General features: G+C 36.5%; 1 protein-coding gene across 1 annotated transcript in view; it reads left to right on the top strand.

Moving 5' to 3' along the window:
• HDAC9 (histone deacetylase 9) overlaps nucleotides 1-24,303 on the top strand; it is a 719,791-nt gene that overhangs the window by 685,578 nt on the left and 9,910 nt on the right. Inside the window, exon 25 of the mRNA XM_057730709.1 lies at nucleotides 15,959-16,106. Coding sequence (XP_057586692.1) covers nucleotides 15,959-16,106 — 148 coding nt within the window. The remainder of the gene's footprint in view (nucleotides 1-15,958; nucleotides 16,107-24,303) is intronic.

Here is a 24,303-nt window from a genome sequence, read left to right on the forward strand (position 1 = left end):
GCCATCTGCTTAGAGACTTAACTTGTCTGGAAATTTTTTTTTTTAATTCCAACTGCATCTGTAATTATGAGTTTTCTTTCACTTACGTTTCTACTAAGGCACAACTAATCAAACCAAGAGTCTAAGTAAAACTATTCATCTTTCTAGGGCTGAAAACTCTGACAGAAATGCTTTCTGATTATATACTGAGCTGTTAGCACACAGATGCACTTCACACACACACGCGATACCATTCATTGAGATACGGTGTGCTCGAAGGTAAAGTTTGGGGAAGATCATTTGTTAGGTATTTATATATACATTATACACACACATGCACACACATAGATTTTATGTGTGTGTGTATGTATACACACACACACACATATATATATATATAGAGAGAGAGAGTCTCTAGTCCTCACACAACTCTGCAATGCATAATTAGTTTCCTCATCTTGTTCAAGAATAAATTGAGGCTTCACAAGTTAGGTCACTTATTGGAAGTCTTTCAACTAATAGCACTAAAACCAACATTTGAGCCCTGGTCTGTCTATGCTATCAAAGCCCGCTTTCTTTCTGTTAAAGCATATGACCTTCCTGTTCCCACCTCATCTCACAGATAAGAACAGAGTTCCACCAGACTTCCTATTCCCAAGTATCCCAGCATAGACACTAGAATAGACCTCTCCTAAAATATAATAGCTTCTGCATACGTGAAAACAGACTATTTTAATCCATTAGTGGGCTTGCTAGAATGTAAGGGAATATGAGGGAAAAAGAAAACATGAGCTGAAATTTAATAGGGAGTGAGCAGTGAGCAGTAAGTAATACAGAAAGGGAGAGTATCCCTGGGGCAAATGATGACATCAGTGCTATAACTGCACAAAAAAGCCTAAGGTCTGCATCAAAGTTAGGGATATGAATTTGATAGATACTATAGAAGTTTTGTCTTCCTTCTCGGTTCTGGAGGAAGCAAATATAACTCCTTTCTGGGGGAAAGTATCCCTAATTTAGACCTTCAGTGTATGCAGAGATCAAATTCAACAAAATATGAGCTCAAGTAAATAAATACATACATATTTAAATAAATGAATAAAATCAAATGCACAAGGACACAAGCCACTAGGGAAAGTCAGCAGAAAAGAGAAACAAGAGACTAATAAACCTTATTTGTGGGGTTAAAATGGAGGAGGGGCATAATTTCAAGTAATGATAATAGATTAAGAATACTCATTTACTTTCACTCCTCCATAAAACCACACTAAAAATTAAGAGGGTCTTTTTTTGTTATTGTTTCATTTTATTTGGCTTTGTTTTCTTTTGTTTTTAAGACACATACTCATAGGGATGAAGAATGCAAAAGGAAATAATAAGAACCTGGAGAGCAGATGACCATCTGTTACTGTCTTAGCAGACCAAAAATCCTGAATTATAAACCAGTACTCGTAGGCATCTCTCTGCCAGAGAAGGATACATCAAACCTATGTAGAATTGTTGACCCACACACCTAAGACTTTGTATTTTATTTCATTTACTTTAATTTGTCATTGTTCCTAATTCATTATCCCTTTCCTTTCTTCACTTCTATGTCAAGCTTAAAAACAATAACACTTAAATCCATTTGCCCTTCTGCCTTTAATCTGCCTTAGAATTTTGTGCTTATACCTTACCAAGCGAATGAAACCTCAACCCTGAAGAATATAGTCTGCAAGGAACTTTCTCTAACACTGGGCCTAAATAACAGGTCTACTTGAGATTGTCATGAATCAGAGCAATTTGACCTCTTGTAAATTTATGATCACCAAACTCAAGTGGACCCATTATAATCCTACCATGTTTCTCAGGTCAGTTTTAACTGCCTCTCTCAAACTACGTTTTCAAATTTCACTCTCCTCAAACCTCCATCCATCTCACTTTCGCTGGCAGTCTCAGCAACAAACTTTTCTTAGAGTAAATTGCAGCTACCAAACTGCTTTCTTTGAATTGCTCATTCTCATCAACAGTTAAACACCCTAAAATCTCTCGTCTTAAAAAACAAATTCCTAAATATATGCGGTTTATTGTATGTTAGCTCTATCTCAATAAAAGTTCTTAAAAAAAAAAAAAGAGAAAACCTTAGGGAAGTACAATTTCTTTCCCCTCTGGACATTATCACTGGAAGGAACCAACCCTGGAACAAAAGCTGCATGTAGTGGAGTGCAAATCTGGCAGAATCCCTGGGAATCAGGGCCACGGACACTGGATTATGACAACCCTAAAACCTTCTCTCAACCTCCTTCTCCAGTTTTCTGAATCTGTATATGTTTTGCTTGAAAAAAGTTTGTAAGACTTCAAAAAAAAAAAAAAAAAAACTCCAGCAAACTCACTCCTTCCCCAGTTTACCATCCTATTGCTCTCAAACCCTCTAGGAACAAATTTTTGAAAAAGGTTTCTATCTCGTTATCTCCATTTTCACAGCTAAAAAATCCCTGTTGGAACCACTGTATTCTGACTGCAATCTCACTATGGCCACCAGTGGAATTTCTACTGCCGGATTTAAAAAGTGATTTTATTAAACCGTTTATTTTCAAATAATTTTAAGTTTAGAGAAAACTTGCAAATATAATACACTACAGAATTCTCATATAACCTTACCTTGGCTTCCCCTAAGTTGACATCTTGCATAACCATAGCACAAGTACAGAAACTAAGAAATTAATAGTCATACAATACTATTAACTCTAGACTTTCATTGGATTCCACCAGTTTTTTCACTAATTTCTTTGTTCTGTTCCAGAATTAAATCTATAATCAACTCATTGCATTTAGTTGTCATGTCTCAGTCTCCTCTCAACTCTAACAGTTCTTCAGTCTTTCTGTGCCTTTTATGACCTTGACACTCGTGAAGAGTAATGGTCAGTTATTTTGAAGAATGTCTCTCAGCTTGGGTTTCCCTGATGTTTCCTCATGATTGGATTGAGGGTATATGCATTTTCGGCAAGAGTACCGCAACAGTGATGCAGCATCATTCTTAGTGGATCAGATCTGCAGTGGATAATGTCAATGTGTTTTATTATTGGTAAGCTTCACCTGGATCACTTGATTAAGGAGATCTTCAGTATAAAGTTAGAATATTTCCCTTTGGAATTAATAAATATATATTGGGAAGATACTTTGAGATTATGCAAATATACTGTTTCACCTCAAATTTTTACCCATTAATTTTAGCAGCCATCAATAGCTCTTGCCTGCAAAAATCATTACTCTGGTGTTCCAATGCCAATTTTCTATTTTCTTTACTCTGTCTACATTTGTTACTTGGAAATTATCTGTAATGAGGAACTGTGCTTTCTCTTCCATTTATTAATTTTTTTACTTTATTTATTTATTGGCTGCATTTGGTCTTCATTGCTGCGCACAGGCTTTCTCTAGTTACAGCGAGCGGAGGCTACTCTTCATTACAGTGTGCAGGCTCCTCACTCTGGTGGCTTCTCTTGCTGTGGAGCACGGGCTCTAGGTGCTTGGGCTTCAGTAGTTGTGGCTCATGGGCTCTAGAGCACAGGTCCAGTAGCTGTGACACAGGCTTGGTTGCTCCGCAGCATGTGGGATCTTCTTGGACCAGGGATCGAACCTATGTCCCCTGCATTGGCAGGTGGATTCTTAACCACTGCGCCACAAGGGAAGTCCCTTCCATTTACTAGTTTATTCATTATATGTTTATATCGGTATGGACTCACAGATATTTATTCTAGGGGTTATAATCCAATACTATCATTATTTATTTTGTTGTTCAAATTTTTCAAGATCTGGCCATTCAGAACTCTTTCAGGCTGGCTCCTATGTCCTTTTGACTTGGCTTCAGACAAATACACTCTAACATTACAATCTCCCAAAGTCTTTGAATCCCTTCCTCTTCATTAAACCAGGGTAGGTCTGACATTTTAAAATCACTTCCTATGGGCCACCTTTTGGTCCATGTTTTAGCCAACCACACAAATGAACTGTTAGAACCCTTCTTAACTCCTCTAGCTGCAGCATTAAATGCAGAGTCTCTGCTCAGTGACCCCATCATCCTCTACCTAAATGCTTTTCATACTACATATTCTTAAATGTGTAATATGGATAAGTTATTTCAACCCTCTTTACTTCAGTTTTCTCAACTGTAAAATAAGGAAAATGAAATTATCTTACAAGGTGGTTTTGAAATTGTATGAAATTACATATAAAGCACATTTTTTTAAAATTTTATTTATTTATTATTTTTTGGAGGGTACACCAAGTTCAGTCATCTGTTTTTATACACATATCCCCGTATTCCCTCCCTCCCTTGACTCCCCCCCCACCCTCCCTCGAGTCCCCCCCTCCCTCCCCGTCCCAGTCCTCTAAGGCATCTTCCATCCTCAAGTTGGACTCCCTTTGTTATACAACAACTTCCCACTGGCTATCTACTTTACAGTTGGTAGTATATATATGTCTGTGCTACTCTCTCGCTTCGTCTCAGCTTCCCCTTCACCCCCCGCCCCCTCCCAAACCTCGAGTTCTCCAGTCCATTCTCTGCATCTGCGTCCTTGTTCTTGTCACTGAGTTCATCAGTACCATTTTTAAATTCCATATATGTGAGTTAGCATACAATATTTGTCTTTCTCTTTCTGACTTACTTCACTCTGTATGACAGACTCTAGGTCTATCCACCTCATGACATATAGCTCCATCTCATCCCTTTTTATAGCTGAGTAATATTCCATTGTATATATATGCCACATCTTCTGTATCCATTCATTTGTTGATGGGCATTTCGGTTGCTTCCATGTCCTGGCTATTGTAAATAGTGCTGCAATAAACATTATGGTACAAGTTTCTTTTGGGATTATGGTTTTCTTTGGGTAGATGCCCAGTAGTGGGATTACTGGATCATATGGTAGTTCTATTTGCAGTTTTTTAAGGAACCTCCAAATTGTTTTCCATAGTGGCTGTACCAACTTACAATCCCATCAACAGTGCAGGAGAGTTCCCTTTTCTCCACACCCTCTCCAACATTTGTTGTTTCCAGATTTTGTGATGATGGCCATTCTGATAGGTGTGAGGTGATACCACATTGTGGTATAAAGCACATTTTAATAGGTATATCATAGGCACTTAATAAATATTTCTTATCATTTGACCGATTGTTGTTTTCATCCCAGACCATAGCTTCATAGCCATCTCTACATGGACAACTCCAAAATTTCTATCTTCAGCTCAGACCTGAGTTCCAGATGTTTCCTACACTCAGCATCTTCCCCTTGATGTCACAAAGGCACATCTAGTTAACATGCCCAAAGTCAGTCATTATTTTTGCCCCAAACCTCAACCTCTTCCAGGTTTATTGGCCCAAGTAAATGGCACCACTGTCCTTCCAGTTTTGCTAGACAAGAATCTAGGAGTTATCCTTCTTATTGTTCTTCCCATTTCTGTCTACAGCCAATCCATTAACGCATCCTGTTTGTTGTACTCCTTAAACATTTCCTTTATCCAGCAAATTATTTCTGGTCCCATGGCCACTGTCCCAAGTCAGGCTTCCATCATCTTTCTTCTGTACCATTTCTATATCCTACAAAGTGATCTACCCACATCCACTGTTGCTTTCTCCATTTTTATTTCTCTAAAGTGCTACCAGAGTAATCTTTTACAAAATAAGGCATATTCATCTCTCTACCTCCTTGCTTTAAACCAGAAGTCAGCAAACTTTTTTCTGTACAATGCTGGACAGTAAATATATAAGGCTTTGTGTTTCAACTGCCTAACTCTTCCATTGTAGCAAGGAAGCAGCTATAGCCAATGTGTAATGAACATGATTGTTTTCAGTGAAACTTTATTTACAAAAAGAGCGTGTGGGACCAATTGGTCTCTGAAAAAGGAAAAATCTGAAACAAGTAGTATCTGGATGGCATATTAAAATAGACATCAACCAAAATACCAATTGTAAAGGACACGTAAATTTCTGGCTGGGAGATGGGGGGATAAATATTCAACATTTCTGCCACCTGATGCACCCGACAGGTGTGCTGTGGCCACAGCTTGTGACATCCATGAAGCCACCAAGCTGTCAGAAGGAGAGGTTGGGAGGAACATGGGGAATCAGAGGTTAGATATGGATAAAATGTGTTCAAGAAATAGAGAGGGAGCAGGATTTAGTGCTCAATTGTTATTTTCCAAGAAAGAGATAATGAACATGTAACTTGCATAAAATGTTTATCAGTATTGATCATTCACCATGGGAATATAGTGATATCATGAGTGACATGAACACCAGAGACACAATGCTGCTGCATCAGTAGCAGTATCTACTTTTAAATGTAGTCATTATTAAGAACAAAACAAAAATAAAAACTAACGCCACAGGGGACAGTTTAACAAGTTCTGTTGCAGCAGGTGTATTTAAGTATTAGTTATGAAGCATGGATTTTTATTTAAATAAAATGACTATGCTTTTAGTTTTTAATTTAATTTTTTAATGAGTTTTCAATTTCAAGTGTTTTTTTTCAAGATTCGAAATGAGGTAAGAGTTGTTATTTGTTGACTCTGCTAGAAGAATATCTTGGTTAAAGATGCAGTGTCCCTAGGATGTTTTAAACAGAAAGAAACAGTTAATTCTAATAATAGTTTGATATTTTTCATTCAATTCATGTAAGTACAGTTTTGGAAATAAATCTGCTGAAAATGAAACTTAGGGCATTACTGTAAATGCTGTTATAAATTACAGTGAAAAATCTAATACTGACAATACAATCTTTTGATTTCATGTTAATACACAAATTTAAATTTTGCTGGAGCATAGCTTAATCTTAAAAAACAGAAATGCATTTGGCATTGATAACATAGTACCAAATTCCTTAAATTTTTATAAATAACTTAACAAAATATAGTTATAAATTTAATAAAAATGTATTTTTAAATCCCTAAAAACAAAACCCAATAGGTTTGATATTCTATCAATGAAAGTTTATAGTATTGTCCTCAAAATTTGAAATAACTTTATATAAACACAGGGTGAAATACAACTGAATGAAATACAAAGTTTTTAAAATACAACTGATATTGAGGACAAAGTAACACCTTCAGCATGACAGTACAAAATTTCTCTTTGCTGCCCATTATCATTCTTCACACTTTAGAAATGCTTGAGATAACTATTCTACAGTAATATTGAGCTATTTTGTAAATGAGTTTTCTGAACTTTTATTACATTTTTCTAATCAGAATTTACTAATCAAAATATTCAATAAATACACCCCACATATGAAGGAATAACTACTCTAGGAATTGCCTGTTGATCAGAAATAAAAGGAAACTATGAAAAACATACATATGAAACACCTTTTTTTTTAAATTTAGAGACATATAGTTGATTTACAACATTGTGTTAATTCCTGCTGTGCAGCAAAGTGATTCAGTTATACATTCTTTTTCATATTCTTTTCCATTATGGTTTATCACAGGATATTGACTATATAGTTTCTTGTTCTATACAGTAGGACCTTGTAGTTTATCCATTCTATGTGTAATAGTTTGCATCTGCTAATCTAAAACTCCCAATCCATCCCTCCTCCACCACCCTCCCCCTTGGCAACCACAGGTCTGTCCTCTATGTCTGTGAGTCTGTTTCTGTTTCATAGATAAGTTCATTTGTGTCATATTTTAGATTCCACATATAAGTGATATCATATGGTACTTGTCTTTCTCTTTCTGACAACTTCAGTTAGTATGATAATTTCTAGGTACATCCATGTTGCTGCAAATGGCATTATTTCATTCTTTTTTATGGTTGAGTAGTATTCCAGTACATATATGTACCATATCTTCTTTATCCAGTCATCTGGTGATGGACATTTAGGTTGTTTCCATGTCTTGGCTACTGTGAATAGTGCTGCTATGAACATAGGGGGTGCATTTTTCTTTTGTAATTATAGCTTTGTCAGGATATATGCCCAGGAGTGGGATTGGTGGATCAGATGGCAACTCTGGTTTCCTGAGGAACTTTCATACCATTTTCCATAGTGGCTGCACCAGTTTACATTCCCACCAACAATGTAGGAGTGTGGAATGCTGTTTTTGGACATTGGACAGCAGGCACTAAAGGCCTGTGATCCTAGCAGGAAACAAACAAAGAGAAACAAAATGATTCCTACAATTGCCTGAGCTTACTGATGAGAGGCAAATTCTAGGCTGCAGCATAGGGAGAGAGAATTCAAAGAGAGTCTACTGGTTTTTCTAGTTGAAGGTAAAGTGATCAGAGTTTGGGGAGATTGAAGTGAGTAGAATGTGTGAGGCAGAATCTTTGGGATGAAGTTGCTGCACAAAGGAAGTGCTCTTTGTATCTGTACAGGAGTTTCCCTAAACTGTTGTCTTACTTACCTTTCCATACATCAGGTGAAACCACAAGGCTGGGGAACTAATCATCGGAAAACAGTCAGTTAAATTCAAGGAGTTCAAACATAACTGGGAATAGTTTGCATTCCCACTAGCCAGAGTGGAAAGACCTTGTAATATAAAAGGCATCATGTAGAGATATAAAAAGGGTTTCAACTTAGTTATAGGGCTAAATTAACTTTACACTAAAGCCTGCTCTGGAGTTAGTCTAACAAAGAATACAAGGACCCTCAAAAAGTTCATACTGATTGCAAGTAATTTAACTGCATGCCCAAAGTCCAGTGCTTTCAAAGAACACAAAATTCAACAACCAAAAATGTTCAGATTAACAATATCAGGCATCCAAATGAAAATTACTAGGCATACAATGAAGTAGAAACATATAACCTAGAATCAGAAGACAAATCAGTTAATAGAAACTGACTCAGTAATGCGAGGTATGATGAAATTAGCAGACCAGAATGTTACTTTCAATGTAAAGAGGAGAGTGCAGACATAATACAGAGAAAACTGAAAAAACATGCAAATGGAAGTTTTAGAGATAAAAATTAAAAAATTTGAAATTAAAAAATTCTGCAGCCTAGAAGGATTAATGGAAGATTATACACTACAGAAGACAAGAGAAAAGAAAAAAAGAAAAAAGAAAAAAAGTGAAGTTGAAGAACAGAAACTATCCAAAGTGAATAGAAAAATACTGAAAAAAAGTATATCAGTGATATATTGGACAACAACAATCTGTCTAACGTACGTATAATTAGAGTCCTACAAAAGACAGCATTGGGGGGGATATTTGAAGAAATAATGGGAAAGTGTTTCATAAATTTGATGCAAACTATAAATGCACAGATCCAAGAAGTTCAATCAATCACTAGCAGAATAAATATGAATAAATCACACTGAGTAACATCATAACGAAATCTCAAAATAAACCAGGCAAAAGAAAAAGCATATTACATTCAAAGAAACAAAGATAGAGATAAGGTAAAGAAATCTTTTGAATCTCAAAAGTATTATGTTAAGTGAAAGAAGCCAGATATTAAAGATTATAGTATATGGTTCTATCTCTATGAAATTCTAGAAAAGGCAAAAGTACAATGGCAGAATTTTAGTGATTGTCAGGGGCCAAGAAGAAGAGTAAGAAATTAACTCCAGAGAGCCAAAAGGAATTTTGGGGGTTGAAGAGAATATTATATGTTTTGATTGTGGCAGTGGTTATAGGACCGCATGCATCTGTCAGCATGCATCATAACCTGCCCTTCAAGTTGGTACCTTTTATTGACTGTGTAAGCTATACCTAAAAGAAGCTGATAAGAAATAGTCATGACATGAAGCAAAAATATAACCTTTGGAACTTTTAAAGACTTGCAATTACAGGAAACAGTGTTTGCAAAAAGGAAAACATTGAAATTGATCCCTACAAAAGCAGCAGAATAAATGAACAAACTGAAGGATAAGCACTCAAGTCATGTACAAGATTTGATTTTGAAAATCTGTAATTCGGCTTTCAAAGATGTGTATTTGTTGATAAAATCATTGATAAAACTATTCTTCGCTGGATAAATTTCTGTTCTCTTCTGGAATGTAATGAAATTTGAGAAGTCATACAGTTTTGCAGCATCTAAATTTGGTAAATAAAGTTTGAAGTTATAAACAGAGAAAACTTTTTTGATAAGTTTGGCTTACAGAAAATATTTTTCAAAGGTATTGTGAAAGGAGGGGAAAAGACAGTAGTCATGAAAATATTTGGTATAAAATGCTTATTTCAATGTTTTAAAACTTGGAAGTGAAAGTGTGCCCTATTTAGCAGCTATTGCTCTGAGCTTACCAGATACCACTGCACTTGTAGAGACAGTATTTGTCAACCAAAAATATTATAGTCTCTCAAAAAGAGTAAATTAGAGATGATACAATTTAAAATTTATTAATTCTAAAATTCTGCTCTGAAGATTCCAGGCAATTTTATGAATAAGTCTAAAATATTTAGACTCATATTGAAACAAAAAAATACCAGTGATACTCTAGCAGTGAGATATATGACCACAAAACTGATTAACATATGTGAACATTTATCAAAAGTCATAATTCTGTTTATTTTCTAACGTTTAGATAATATTTTAAAAGTTGGTTATTATGCTTTAGCATACATGAATTGTGCTATTTTATTTTTTACAATAATAACTAGTTGTGAAAATAATTTTTGAATAATGCTATTTTATAGGCCCACTGATATAATTTGTTGACTAATAAGTAAATATTTCTATAACATATAATTTTTATTTTTAGCCCCATTTTAACCTCAAAATTGCCCCCACATGGATGAAAAATTACCTGATCACTTTATTTATACATCAGTTTCCAATATATCTTTATTTTTGCATATATACAGTGCCTTGGATCCCCCAAAAGTTCTCCATTTAGCTAAAAAAATATATCTTAATGAACCTGAAAGACAGAGACTGCATTGTGGAGCTCCTGGGCTGCCAGTGGGAGTATTTACTCTTCTCTGAGGATTTAGTATTCTTTTTTTTTTTTTTTTTTTTGAGGACTTAGTATTCTGAAACAAGGGAGCATAATTATCAGACTTGTATTTTAGAAGGACTCTCATAGCAATCTGGGTGATGGATTGAATGAGCATAGACAGGAAGAAGATAGAAAAGAATTTATCTTAAAAAAGTGTTAACAAGCTCTGAGCTCTGGAGAATCCATGCACCTAGTCCCAGGTGTTAATAACCTCTAAGGTTGAGGGGATAGGAAGAGGTTTAGGTCAGTGCCAGCTTCTTTTCCTATGGGAACATGGTATGTAATGACAAAAGGGAACATCATTCTTGTGGCAAGAACAAATTTGGCAAGTGACTGTAAGACTCCCAGTGGTGATGGAAGGGGGAGGTTGTGGGGTCAGGAGGTTCTCAGAGTCTCAAAGGGCTTTGGTTGGGAAAACGTTTGGCGGATGAGTTATTCCTAACACAGACCTTCATGCGTCAGCAAGTGCCTATTTTTCCACATTGATCATTATCAAGAAAAATCTAGTTTCTGCTGGAGTCTGATTACACTGTACCTGCAAGATGTCCTCTCATAGCTCCCATCTGACTCAGTGACACTCCATCTATGTCCCCCACCTCTAACTCTTGACTACCTGCATCCTGTTATCTAGTTTTTACCTTTATTTTAGATTCATTCTTTGCTTTCCCTTTAAAAGATAAAACACAAATGCAGAATAACGAAAGCCAAATAATTCCCCCGCAAAAGTGCTGAAAAGTGGAAAGATTTACACAGTAGGAAAAATGAATAAAGATAGAGGATATGATCAAGGAAGGAGTGTGTGTGTCCAATTTTAATGAAGAATCCCTCTCTTTTGCCAGTTTTATTGCCTTAGGAGAGCAACACAGTGGTGGCTGGTTACTAATATTCTACTTTATGAATAGCAGCTCCTGAAAACTTTGAAGCCTTACTTCATTTCTCTTACGTGCTCATGGGGCTATTATTCTCATGCCAACAGATAGGATTTTTCTCGCACATATGTTTCTTAGGGAGAAAAAAAATTGCCATCACATGAAAATATAACCCGTAAATTGTAGGGTTTGAATTGGCTGCATATTGCACAGTCTTGCTATACCAACTTCCATTTTAGTTATTCTTTACAAATAGAGATAGTGGCCTATAAATGCATTATTAATGTAGAATATTTCCCTTGTTTTTATAGGCTTTGCTAAAGTTGAATGTAAAGTTTTGGGTTATTTCTGAGTGAAGAACCTCAATTTGAATAAAAGCCAAACTTCTAACATTTAATCTTAACTTAGCAGGATATCTTATACACATTAAATTTTATTACAAAGCTCTCAGCTATTTAAAATCTGTCTCACTACTAACATGCATAAAGGCGAAACTTTAAAGGATCATTGTCAGTCCTTCTGCTGAATGATTCTTATTAATGAGCATCCTTCTTTCCTGACTGTGTTTGAGGAGTAAAGATGTTTCTTCTTGAGGAAAATGTACAATGCTTGAAAATTAAAGCCCTTGGTTACTGTAGACCATGTTATCTAAAAGTAAATGTTTGCTGACCTCTTCAAGGGTTCATAGGCTAACAGAAAAGTAAGTAAGATTTTCTGCCATAACAAATTTATTCTAGTATCCAAGAGTGATATGTAACATGAGATCAGAATAGTCACAATCATCGAGAATTAGAGCAGGAAGAGACCTTCCATTATCATCAATCCCGCCACTGTCATTTTATAAATGTGGACATTGTGCCCCAGAGTGACCCAAATGACTTATCTGGGACTAGTATGGGGTCTCAGTTTATAAATCTTGACTTTCAGGGCTTCCTTTAGAGCCCAAAATACTCAGAGAAAAATTTTGCATGGGTAGGTTGGTCAAGCGATCTTCTGGTGACTCTGGGTACTCTTGGTTGTAATTGCGTGAAATAGGCCTCTGATTCTCAGGTACCTGGTTTGAAGAAAGTGACCTCAGTGTACTGTAGGAACTCTAGTGGTACAAGTCTGTGATGGAAAACCCTACAGGCTTCAGAAACTTGGGGTAGGCGCCACAGGTTCAAAGAGCACTGTGCCTAGGTGGTGAGAAACACAGCACTTTAAAAAGGGATATCCCTCAATGAACACTTGTCTCCAGTTTCATGATATCTTCGTCAGTGAAGCAACCAGGTTCTTGCAATAGACTATGAGAAATGAAGGTAACGAGAAGTGAAGAGTAGAAAGAACTACTGGTTGTCTTTCTATGGTTGTCTCACTAGGTGCAATAAACCCATGCCATAATGTCAGTGAGACGTGGATCATATCTAAGGAAAAGGGTAATTTGTTGTTACCAAAGATGATTCTTTTGGTAAAGGGAAGAATATGTATATAATTGTTTGGCCATGTGCATAATTCTTTTAAGTTGAGATTTTCATATATTGAGTCTATTTTCATATTTTTATGGGTAGTGGGAGGATGGTAGGGAAGGACTAAATAAAGGAAGACATTAGATTACAGAGAAGAAACATTTTGGAGTCGAGCAGTCCTGGGTGAGGATTTCATCTCCTCTGCTTTTTAACCATGTGAACTTAGAGGAAAATTACCTAACATTGCCTACATAGTTGTCATGAGGATTAAATAAAATTATAAATTATAAATGTGAAAATACCTAGCACAGTCCTTGGCACATAACACACAGTTTCTCTTTCATGTAATTTATAATTTAACCCATGAAACCACTTATTTGTCAGAAGCCTCATATTAGTCACTCTAGAGAAAAAGGAAATGTTGACTTCCAGAATCACCTGCTTTGTGAATATCATGTGCTAAAATAATGTGATGATAATATTTTGTGAAACTCATTACATCTGAATGCACTTATAGATGGAATATGACATTTCCAACTTGGGTAAGATGATAATGACATTGTGATATAGAGAAATTAGGGTCTTCAAATGGAACTGTCAATTCAGGGTTATCTTTCAAAGTTGAGAGAGGTAGGAGGCTATTAATAAGACAAGATACATTTCCATCGCTCACCTCCTAAACCTATATTTAGTCCATCTCTTCATTTCTATTCTGTCGCTTCCTTTTAGTTTAGACATCATCATTTCCTGCCTGGATTTTTGCCAAGATGTGAAATTGGTTTTCCTGCCACCACTCTCATCACCTGCTAATCCATCATCCGTAACCTCTTCAGAAGGATCTTTGAAAAATTTAAACCTGATTCTCTGCCTCTTCTGCTTAATCTGCCCCCTCATCACCCACAGGTTGAAGGCCAAGATCATTGGCATGGTATTCAAGATTGCGTGTTAATTTGCCCATGGCTACCACAGCAGTCTCTTTCATTACATTCCATACTGCCTACATTCCACTTGTGCCTAGTAGCGGACTCTGTTCCCCAATAAACAAGAAGAGACTAGAGTCTCTGCACGTTTGTATACACTGTTTCCTCTTCTAGGGATACCTCACCATCGCCATCTTCCTCTGTTTCAGCTCGACTAACTGCTGATGGTCTTTCAAATACTTGGTCAAGTGTTATTTTTTCTGGCAAGTCTTCTCTCGCCTTCCTGGCATCAAAAGTATATGTTCTTCTTATTTCCTCTCAGGATCACATGGGCCTTTTCCACACAGAATTGTCATTGTTTGTTAACTAAAAGGGCTTTCTCAACTAGACCGTGAATTTCTTGGTGTCAGGGAAGCATCTTTGTATCCTCAACATCTGACACAGCCTTGGCTTTCAAAAAATGTTATTTTGTGAGTTCATTCAGTTAGAATTGGTATCATTTGGTCCAAATTAAAAGCTTTATGATTCTGACTTTGGTCAGACTAGGTAATCACAACAAGTAAAGTAGTAGTAGTAGACTACTATGCCAGAAGATGCTGTTGACATGGGGAGTGAATAGGGAGACTGTGTCTCCTCCCCTAACATGACATGACATCCATTCCCTTGTGAAACAGTAAGATAAGGAAAGGCCGGTCACAAAATGTTAGTTATAGCTGGAAGGAATTTGAGGCCATCCCACTGTTTTTGAGAAGCAGAAATAAAGTGCCACAGAGCCCTGCCAGTATGATAGGATGGTTAGTGGCAGAGCTGGATCTAGAACCCAGTTATCTTACTCCCCAATCCAGTATTCACCCATTTGTCTTTTCTACTAGCATAACTTTTATTTCACTTTAATTTGTGGGGGTGGGGTGGGGGTGGGGTTGGGGAATAAGCTACTTTGCATGCCAGTTTCCGGTTTAATTGGTCAGGCTCCTGAGATAGTTCGTACCTGATGAGTCATGTCAGCACTAAGGAGATCCTCTTGTTTTGATTTGGGGCTATTCAGCCCTTCACAAAAAAATAGCTTAGGGGCTGCAAAAAGGCTGTTGACTCTGCTCGTTCATATGTATCCCATTGGCACGTTCTCATGAAATCACCTCCTACTTCCCTCTCATTCTCTTTCCCTGCCTCAAAAAAAGAAACATCCGTATAACTTATGGAGGTGCTCCAACATCAGCCAATGCATATATTAAAGTTTTAAATCAATTATTGTTCTAGTACACACCCTGGGGTTGAGAAAGAAAGAACGTCCAGGACTAACAAACCTGATTGTTCTGGCAAAGTTGCCATTCAATTCATGCTGGCATTTCTAGGCTTTTCTTTTCCTTTAACATTCCAACCTCATTAAAAAACAAAAAACAAAAAACTTAATGGATCAAGTAGCAATTTTTAACATTACTATTTCATTCAATTTCTCCATAAGACTGCTACCTCCCAGTCTCTTGAGGATTACCCTGAGGGCAGGATGCCCAGAGTTTGCTTACTTAGTTGCAGAGACAGCTGTCAGTCTGAGAGTGAGTTCCTTAGACTGTGGATTATTCCTCACTTTATTAACTTCTGAGCAAGGGAGAGACTCAGGCTTGGGAAAATGAGCACTTCACAGTTTGGCACTCTAGACTGAGAAAAACACTTGATCCTAACAGTTAAGAAATTAAATTACAACTGTGTATAACATTGTGAATTTTAACTTAACAACTCTGAGTTGGAATTATACAAGTATTCTGATCAATACTGTTCTAACTAAAATTCCTATAAAGTATGACGCATGGGTTGTTGTTTTTTTTTTTTTTTTTAGGCAAGTACTGGAAGTCGGTAAGGATGGTGACTGTGCCAAGGGGCTGTGCTCCGGCTGGGGCTCAGTTGCAAGAGGAGACAGAGACCGTTTCTGCTCTGGCCTCCCTGACGGTGGATGTGGAACAGCCCTTTGCTCGAGAAGACAGCAGGTATGAATCCAGCATGGGGGAATCATTAAGGTCATTCGCATCCAGGCTTATCATTAGCGTTCGTGAACCTCTCTCCAGGCTCTCCTTCACCTGTCTCCTCCACTTCCACCACCTGTCTTCTCCGAAGTCACAGATGCCATAGCACATGCTGTCAGCTATCAAGAATTTATGTTTCATTCTTCATGAGAAACACAGAGCTGGAGCATGTGGTTACAGTTCACAGAGAAATGGATGAGATTGATGGTGAGAAAAATCACTCCTTGTTGGATAATTTAGCACAGATCATTACAGAAAAAGCTTCTTGTGGGCTTAACTTCTTTCCTTAGTCGTTATCTCTATTTTTCCAGATGTTCTTTTTCTTTCTCTCATCATTTTGAAATTACTGATATAACAAAGGGGAAAAAGGGAGTGGAAGCTGGAGGTATGGCTTGTCAGTTGGGTAGCCTTATTTGACTGTCCATGAAGTACAACTACTGGATAAAGATGAAAGTTACCTCCCAAGGGTCTAGACAGGAGTGTGTGTAAAGGAATCTGTGGACTTGGGTCTGATTTTATTTTACTTTATGATAAGAAGGAGTTGATTTTAATTAGTTTTAATATGAATAACTTCTGGGAAAAAAAAAAGATAACCTAGGATTGAGTTTACTTCTCCTTTCAAGAAACGTTTGTCGGTTTGTACATTTTGGTGTTCAACAGAAAATGCTACATTCAGGATTTCTTTTAAGTTTACTATGACCAAAACCACCACAAATGTACAAACATTAGCATTGGTGCTCTCTGTGGATGACTTCAATGTCACATTTCCTCAATTTGAAAATGAATAGGTGAGGCTTTACTTAAGCTCTGCCAACTTGCCCTTTTAAATTGCTTCTGAGAATGAAATCGAACTCCCTCCATCAATAACATCACCATTAATTACACAGATCCTGCTACTAGTGCATAGGTTGGCAGTTTTCCCAAGAATGCACAAATTTGAACAGTTTTAGCTTTCTTGCTTTTACTGGGTATTCAGAGTTTAATGGATTTAACATCTTGCTTTGGTCAAGAGCAGGAGATACATTGAGTAACAGAGTTCATTTTTTATACAATTGTTTTTTCTTGCTGTAACCACTTAAAAACATTACCAGTAGGAAAAAAAATGCTGTACAATATTGTATTAAAAGGCATCTTCATATGGGCATCTGGAGCATAAGGGAAAACTTATTTTACGTCTTTGATAATATGAACTAACCCCCTGCTGTTCCCAGCTAAGAACCAAACCAAGTTCATAATCCAAAGGTGTTGCAGTTATTCCCAAGGCCAAATACAGTTAGTGGTCTGTCATTGGAGGGCTGTAAAACTAAGGAAACTAACATCTGTTAGTGTGGGATATAAAAGGAGCATAGATATTCTTTAGAATTCATTTAATACAGAGAAACGAAGCTAAATTCCAACCCGAGTGAAATGAATTGTAAGTAATTTTTCCCATTAAATTGCAGAGCTAAGAATAATTAAGAATAATAAGTTCTGTCGTGAGCCCCACGTAATATAAAAATCTCAGCACTTTGGCAGGAATTGGCTCTGTAAGCATGCTTGTTTATCCTCAGGTACATAGTGTGCTTGACTCCTGATAATCTATAGGGACTTGACCCTGGCTTCAGTTCACAGTGATTTTTAAGCTTCCTCTGATGGCAGAGAAAGAATGGGAATGGGAATGTTTTGATGTGCAGGGAAACAGAGTTGAAGCTTGTGGCCTGGATTCATGTTTCTTTTATCAGTTTTAGACAGATTGTATCTATTTTGATTGATTTTTCTTATGGGAAGGAAAATGGTTTTGCTTGAAATATATCCTGTGGCTCTGAACTCACTTTTTCAGCAGAGGAAAAGAAAAACTCTTCTGTAACTGGCTTTTGCATTTCTATTGAGCCATGCATGAATTTCATCACAGAGAGTCAGACAGGGAGAACCCTTGAAAGCCACAGAGCATTTATTTTTTTCAGGAGAACGCTATCAGAATTGTCCCCCTACTCAGTACAGGAAAGATGGCTTTCACAATGAGGTAAAGAGGTGGAAGTGTTCTTGGGGTTTTGTTATGAATGCAGTATTATAAGTACAAAGGAAATTGAAAAATTAGAAAAATCAGAGAACTAAATGGATGGAAAAGGGTGAAGGCAAGATTTTTTTATAGGAAATTCTTGCCAGTTATTTTGGAGAATATATTGGTGTTTGGAGTGAGATGACGCATTTTGTACTAAGATTTTGGGTAAAGCCACTCTTTTCCTGGCCAACTCATATCTGACTCATTTACCACTAGTGAATAAGGGATAAAATGCTCCTCGCTAAGAACCATTGTAAGTACTTTTCATTTTTTAGGGGGAGGGGGGGATGACAACACAGTGCAAACAGACGTTTCATTTTTATAACTCATTGATGGCCCATGAAGAATAAATTATTAGAAAAAGGCTCAGGGTTCATTTTGGGGATGATTGACTGAAGTACAATTTTCAAATATAATTTTTAGGTAGCAAAGGACTTGAGCAGGAATGAAATGAGTGGTGAGTTAGCAAAAAACAATGAAACAAAAATAAAAGACAAAAAAAAGTAAATGGGGCCAAGTTATATATTCAAAAAATATTAAAGAGATAGGACTAGTCACATATAGCATATTGTTTAGAAGAGAAAACTGTGATCTTAGTTCTTTTCTTGTTTATCAGGAGACTATACGTTTAAAAGACTATAGTTTGCATTGGTTGGATATCTATTTCAAATGCTTCTACTTTGAAAAGTATTGAGGTTTATTCTTGGATACCAGTTCAGTCTCTGTCGAAAATCAAGAAAAAGTTCTCTCTGGCAATCAAGACTTAAGAATGAGCAGCTCAACTTCCGGGGAGCATATTTATACTCTAAAATTTCTGACTCTCTCATTTTTTAATCAAAACAAAAACTGCAAGTTAGGTTTTCAAATGTGAGTTTATTGATTATAGTGTGAATCATATTAGATTTTCTTAATATGATCTGTGTCATTGCTGAATCATTTCAACTTTTCTCAACTTTTCTCATGAATGAGATGGTTTCGAGTCATATAATCAGAGGCATGAGAAAAATATATGATTTTGAATCTGGCTATTTTGTTTTTTGAATAATTGTCTTATTCATGAATATTTTTTAAAAAGTATAATAAGCTAGAAAATCCCAAGTTATCATCTGCCTTAGCTTTGAATGACCTATCTGTAGTGCCAAGGACATTGATAACCCCATTCCTCTGTGTCTGGAGATTTGTATAGAAATATAGACCACTATTAAATACACGTTCATGTCTAGTAGAAATACGGCTTTGTTTTCCATGCTTTAGGATTGTCTCTCCAAGTCTTCTGGATGCTAAATATTGTACCGATTATTCAGGTTTCTGATTTTTCTCTATAAGACCATTATATTGAGCACTTGTTTATCTAACCAGGCAAACATTCCAGTAGAAAGTTTATTCTTAATTTTCATCCAGTGTCAACAATACCTTGGTTGAAAAGCAGGCTGAGATTTGGAAGCTCCTGGTAAAAGGAAGGACAATATGCCCCTTCTTATCTTCTTTTCCTCCTCCTCCTGGGACCATCATTTTATCTCTGTGTTCAGGGCCTAACATGTGGTCTTGGGGCATATGTGAACTCTTAGTATATTAGGGATTAAATCCAGTGTCCAATGTATTTCAGGGTTCCCTTTTGAATTGTTTACAAACAAGTGTTAAATTTGAAAAAAGAAATTCAATGGACTAGAACCATAAGTAAAATGAGATGCACGATAACTTTAGCTTCCCATCATCCTCATCTTCATCTTGACTCCTTCACTCGCGTCTTCTTACCAGTACAGAGGAAGAGTAGAGTGTGACTCTAGGTTCAAATCCCATCTCCAACTTAATAATTGTTGATCAGTGGCAAGTTACTTATCCCTCTGGGCTTTAGTTTCCTTGTCTTTAAAATGAAGGGAAAATTTCACAGGGTTTTGAGGATGAAATGAGACAACACATCGTAAGATCTTAACACTTGACACATGGTAAGTACTCAGTATTAAGGTTGGCTTTTATTATTTTTTTGTATCATTTTCCTGATTCCTCAGTTTGCTCTGTTTTTTCCCTTCCTTAATACACCATTCATCATCTAGTGATATATAATATTAGAAACAGGCTGTACCTGGGCATCTATATGTTTAACTGTTGATAGGTTAAATCGATAGTATAGTCATTAAAAATAAGAGATTGATAATCACTAAGCAACAAATTGATTCAATTAACTAATCTGTGGTTAGCTGACTTAAGAATTTCTACAGTGCCCAATACATTGTAGGCAATAAACAAACAATGAATGAGTCCAAGACAGACCACAAAATATTGTTAAAATGGTAACATAACAATTTGTAATAATACATGAGCTTTCGTTGTCTCCTTGTCTCTGTGTACTGTTTCCTGAGGGAATCAGTGGTTTTTTTTATCTTTTTATAAGAGTTTTCAAAATGTGTATTTTGTTTTTCTTCCATAGCACTAATTGACAGTGTCCATTTTCAGATATGTTGGCTAACCAGAATCCATGATACTGGTATCATAAAGATGGACTGACTGAGGAAACACGATAAAGGCGGGAAGGGGAAGCAGAGCCTCTGAATGGAGAAAGGAATTGTCTTGGGTGAGGTGGAGGGGATATGGGAGTGATGCTGACAGATTACAGGATTATTCTGTGACCTGCAGAATGAGGAGGGAGAAAATCCAGTTCATTTATTCTTTAAACATTTTCTAATTATTTTCTATGTGCCAGACAGTGTTGGGAGTCAGGGTCACAAAGCTTCCGTGGAGTCTGTATTCGTTTTCTATTGCTATCTTAAAGAAAACATTACTACAAACTTAGTGGCTCAAAATGACATAAAGGTAACAAGGGTGACAAGTCTCTGGGCTAAAATGTAAAGGTTGGCGAGATCTTGTTCCTTTCTGGAGGCTCTAGGGAAGAAACTGTTTCCTTGCCTTTCCCAGTTTCTAGGGGCTGCCTGCATTCCTTGGCTCATGGCCGCCTTCTTCTGTCTTCAAAGCCAGCAACTTTACATCTCTCTGACCTCTCCTCAGTCATCATGTCTTTCTCAGCCTAAAGGAAAAAAGCTGGGAACACTGGCTTAAAACCAGGAAAGTTTCTCTGCTTGTAAGGACTCAAATGATTAGATTGGACCCATCAGGATCATTTCTCTATCTCGAGGTCCTTAACCTTAATCGTATCTACAAAGTCAGTTTTGCTATGCAAGGTAACATTCATAACTTCCAGGGATTAGGACATGGACATCTTTGGGGCTATTATTCTTGCTTCCACAGGATCAGATATGAACAACCAACTGTGGTAAGTGATAGATCATTTGATAGACTGAACTGGAGAACAAATCACAGAGCCAGGACCACTGAGCCAGGGTAGAAAAACAGAGGGTTTCACCTAGTAAGTAAGAACAGAGGCATCCAAGATAGAAACAATAGCTTGAGCAAACCATTTATTTTTTTTAATTTTTATTTTATAGTTGATTAACAATGTTGTGTTAGTTTCAGGTACACAGCAAAGTGATTCAGTTATACGTGTATCTACTCTTTTTCAAGCTCTCTTCCCATTTAGGTTATTACAGAATACTGAGCAGAGTTCCCTGTGCTATACAGTAGGTCCTTATTGGTTATATATTTTAAATATAGCAGTGTGTACGTCAGTCCCAAACTCCTAAATCTATCCCCACCGTCCCCGCTGTAACCAAAAGTTCATTCCCTAAGACTGTGAGTCTGTTTCTGTTCTGTAAATAAGGTCATTTGTATCATTTTTTAGATTCTGCATAAAAGTGATATCATATGATATTTGTCTTTCTCTGTTTGACTTGACTTACTTCACTTAGTATGATAATCTCCAGGTCCATCCATGTTGCTGCAAATGGCATTATTTCGTTCTTTTTAATGGCTGAGTAATATTTCATTGAATATATGTACCATATCTTCCTTATCCATTCATCTGTTGATGGACATTTAGGTTGCTTCCGTGTCCTGGCTATTGTAAATAGTACTGCAGTGAACACTGGGGTGCATATATCTTTTTGAAGTATGGTGTTCTCTAGATATATGCCCAGGAGTGGGATTCCTGGTAGCTCTATTTGTAGTTTTTTAAGGAGCCTCCATACCATTCTCCACAGTGGCTGCACCAATTTATATTTCCACCCACAGTGTAGGAGGGTTCCCTTTTCTCCACACCCTCTCCAGCATGCACTGTTTGTAGACTTTTTGATGATGGCTATTCTGACAGGTATGAGGTGACATCTCACTGTAGTTTTGATTTGCATTTCTCTAATAGTTAGTGATATTGAGCATCTTTTCATGGGCCTCTTGGCCATCTGTATGTCTTCTTTGGAGAAATGTCTGTTTAGGTCTTCTGCTCATTTTTTGCTTGGGTTATTTGGGATTTTTTGATATTGAGCCGCATGAGGTCTTTGTAAATTTGGGAGACTAATCCCTTGTCGGTCACATTGTTTGCAAATATTTTCTCCCATTCTGTTGGTTGTCTTTTCACTGTGCAAAAGATTTTCAGTTTAATTAGGTCCCATTTGTCTATTTTTGCTTTTATTTCCATTACTCTAGGAGGTGGCTCAAAAAAGATCTTGTTGTAATGCACATCAACATTGTCTACCTATGTTTTCCTTTAAGAGTTTTATAGCATCCAGTCTTACATTTAGGTCTTTAATCCATTTTGAGTTCATTTTTGTGTATGGTGTTAAAGAATGTTCTAATTTCATTTTTTTCACATGTAGCTATCCAGTTTTTCCAGCACCACTTATTGAAGAGACTGTCTTTTCTCCACTGTATAGTCTTGCCTCCTTTATCGTAGATAAATTGACCAATATATAGTTTTGATATATTGCTTTTGATTTGCATTTCCCTGATGATTAGTGATATTGAGCATCTTTTCATGTACCTGTTGGTCATCTATATGTCTTCTTTGGAAAAATGCCTATTCAGATCTTCTGCCATTAGGAGCTACTGAAAATAAAGCTGCTATGAGGTTTTTTTGTGTTATTGTGGAAAAAACACAACATTTACCATCTGAACCATTTACCATCTAAACAACATCTGTACTCTATAGTACAGTAGTGTTAACTATATGCCCATTGTGCAACATATCTCTAGAACCTTTTCATCTTGCAAAACTGAAACTCTATATTAAACAACTTCTGTTTTCCCCTCCCCCTAGTTCCTGGAAACTAGTTTCTACTTTCTGTTTCTAAGAATTTGACTACTTTAGATACGTCATATAAGTGGAATCCTGCAGTATTTGCCTTTTTGTGACTGGCTTACTTCACTTAGCATAATGTTGTCAAGGTTCTTCCCTGTTGTAGCAGAGGACAAAATTTCTACCTTTTTTGTGGCTGAGTAATATTTCATTGTATGTATATACCACATTTTCTTTATCCATTCATCTTACAATGGACATGTAGGTTGCCTTCACCTCTTGGCTATTGTGAATAATGCTTCAATGAAGATAAATGTACAATTATCTCTTTAAGATCCTATTTTGAGTTATTTTGCATATATACCAAGAAGTGGAATTTCTGGATAAACTGGTAATTCTGTTTTCAATTTTTTGAGGAACCTCAGTCTTTATGAAATTTTTATACAGGTTTTTAGTTTGTGAACACAAGCATTCAGTTTTCTTTAACATACACCTAGGAGAGGAGTTGCCAAGTTATAGGAAAGCCCTATGCCTTACTTTATGAAAAAAACTTCCAACTTCAACAGAAATGATACATGTGTATATAATGGTAAAATTTACATGAAAATATATGCCCATTAAACAACAATATATAGCTTTAAAAAACACCCTATAAAGAGAATAACGTACATAACAGGAATTAGATTGCTTGCCTTGGAGGAGGAAGAGGAAGGTACAGGGATTAAATTAAATAAATAAACCAAGAGGAAATGTATCTTAAAAAATAGCATTATTAATATAAATTAACAAATACTGCTTTAAAAAGTCAGACAAACTGAAATACCCCTTTAAGGGAAAATACAAGAATTTAATTTTATGCTCTATCTTGTCTCAAATTAAATTCTTCCTTACTGCTTTTTATTTTTGCAAATTATTTTAACTACTATGACTGCTGGACTGAACTGATCCTTCCCGTAATATATGAAATCTTTGCCCTTCATCAATCAAGGACCATCTAC

This window comes from Hippopotamus amphibius, chromosome 4 (genome assembly GCF_030028045.1).
Source record: "Hippopotamus amphibius kiboko isolate mHipAmp2 chromosome 4, mHipAmp2.hap2, whole genome shotgun sequence".
Classification (NCBI taxonomy): domain Eukaryota; kingdom Metazoa; phylum Chordata; class Mammalia; order Artiodactyla; family Hippopotamidae; genus Hippopotamus; species Hippopotamus amphibius.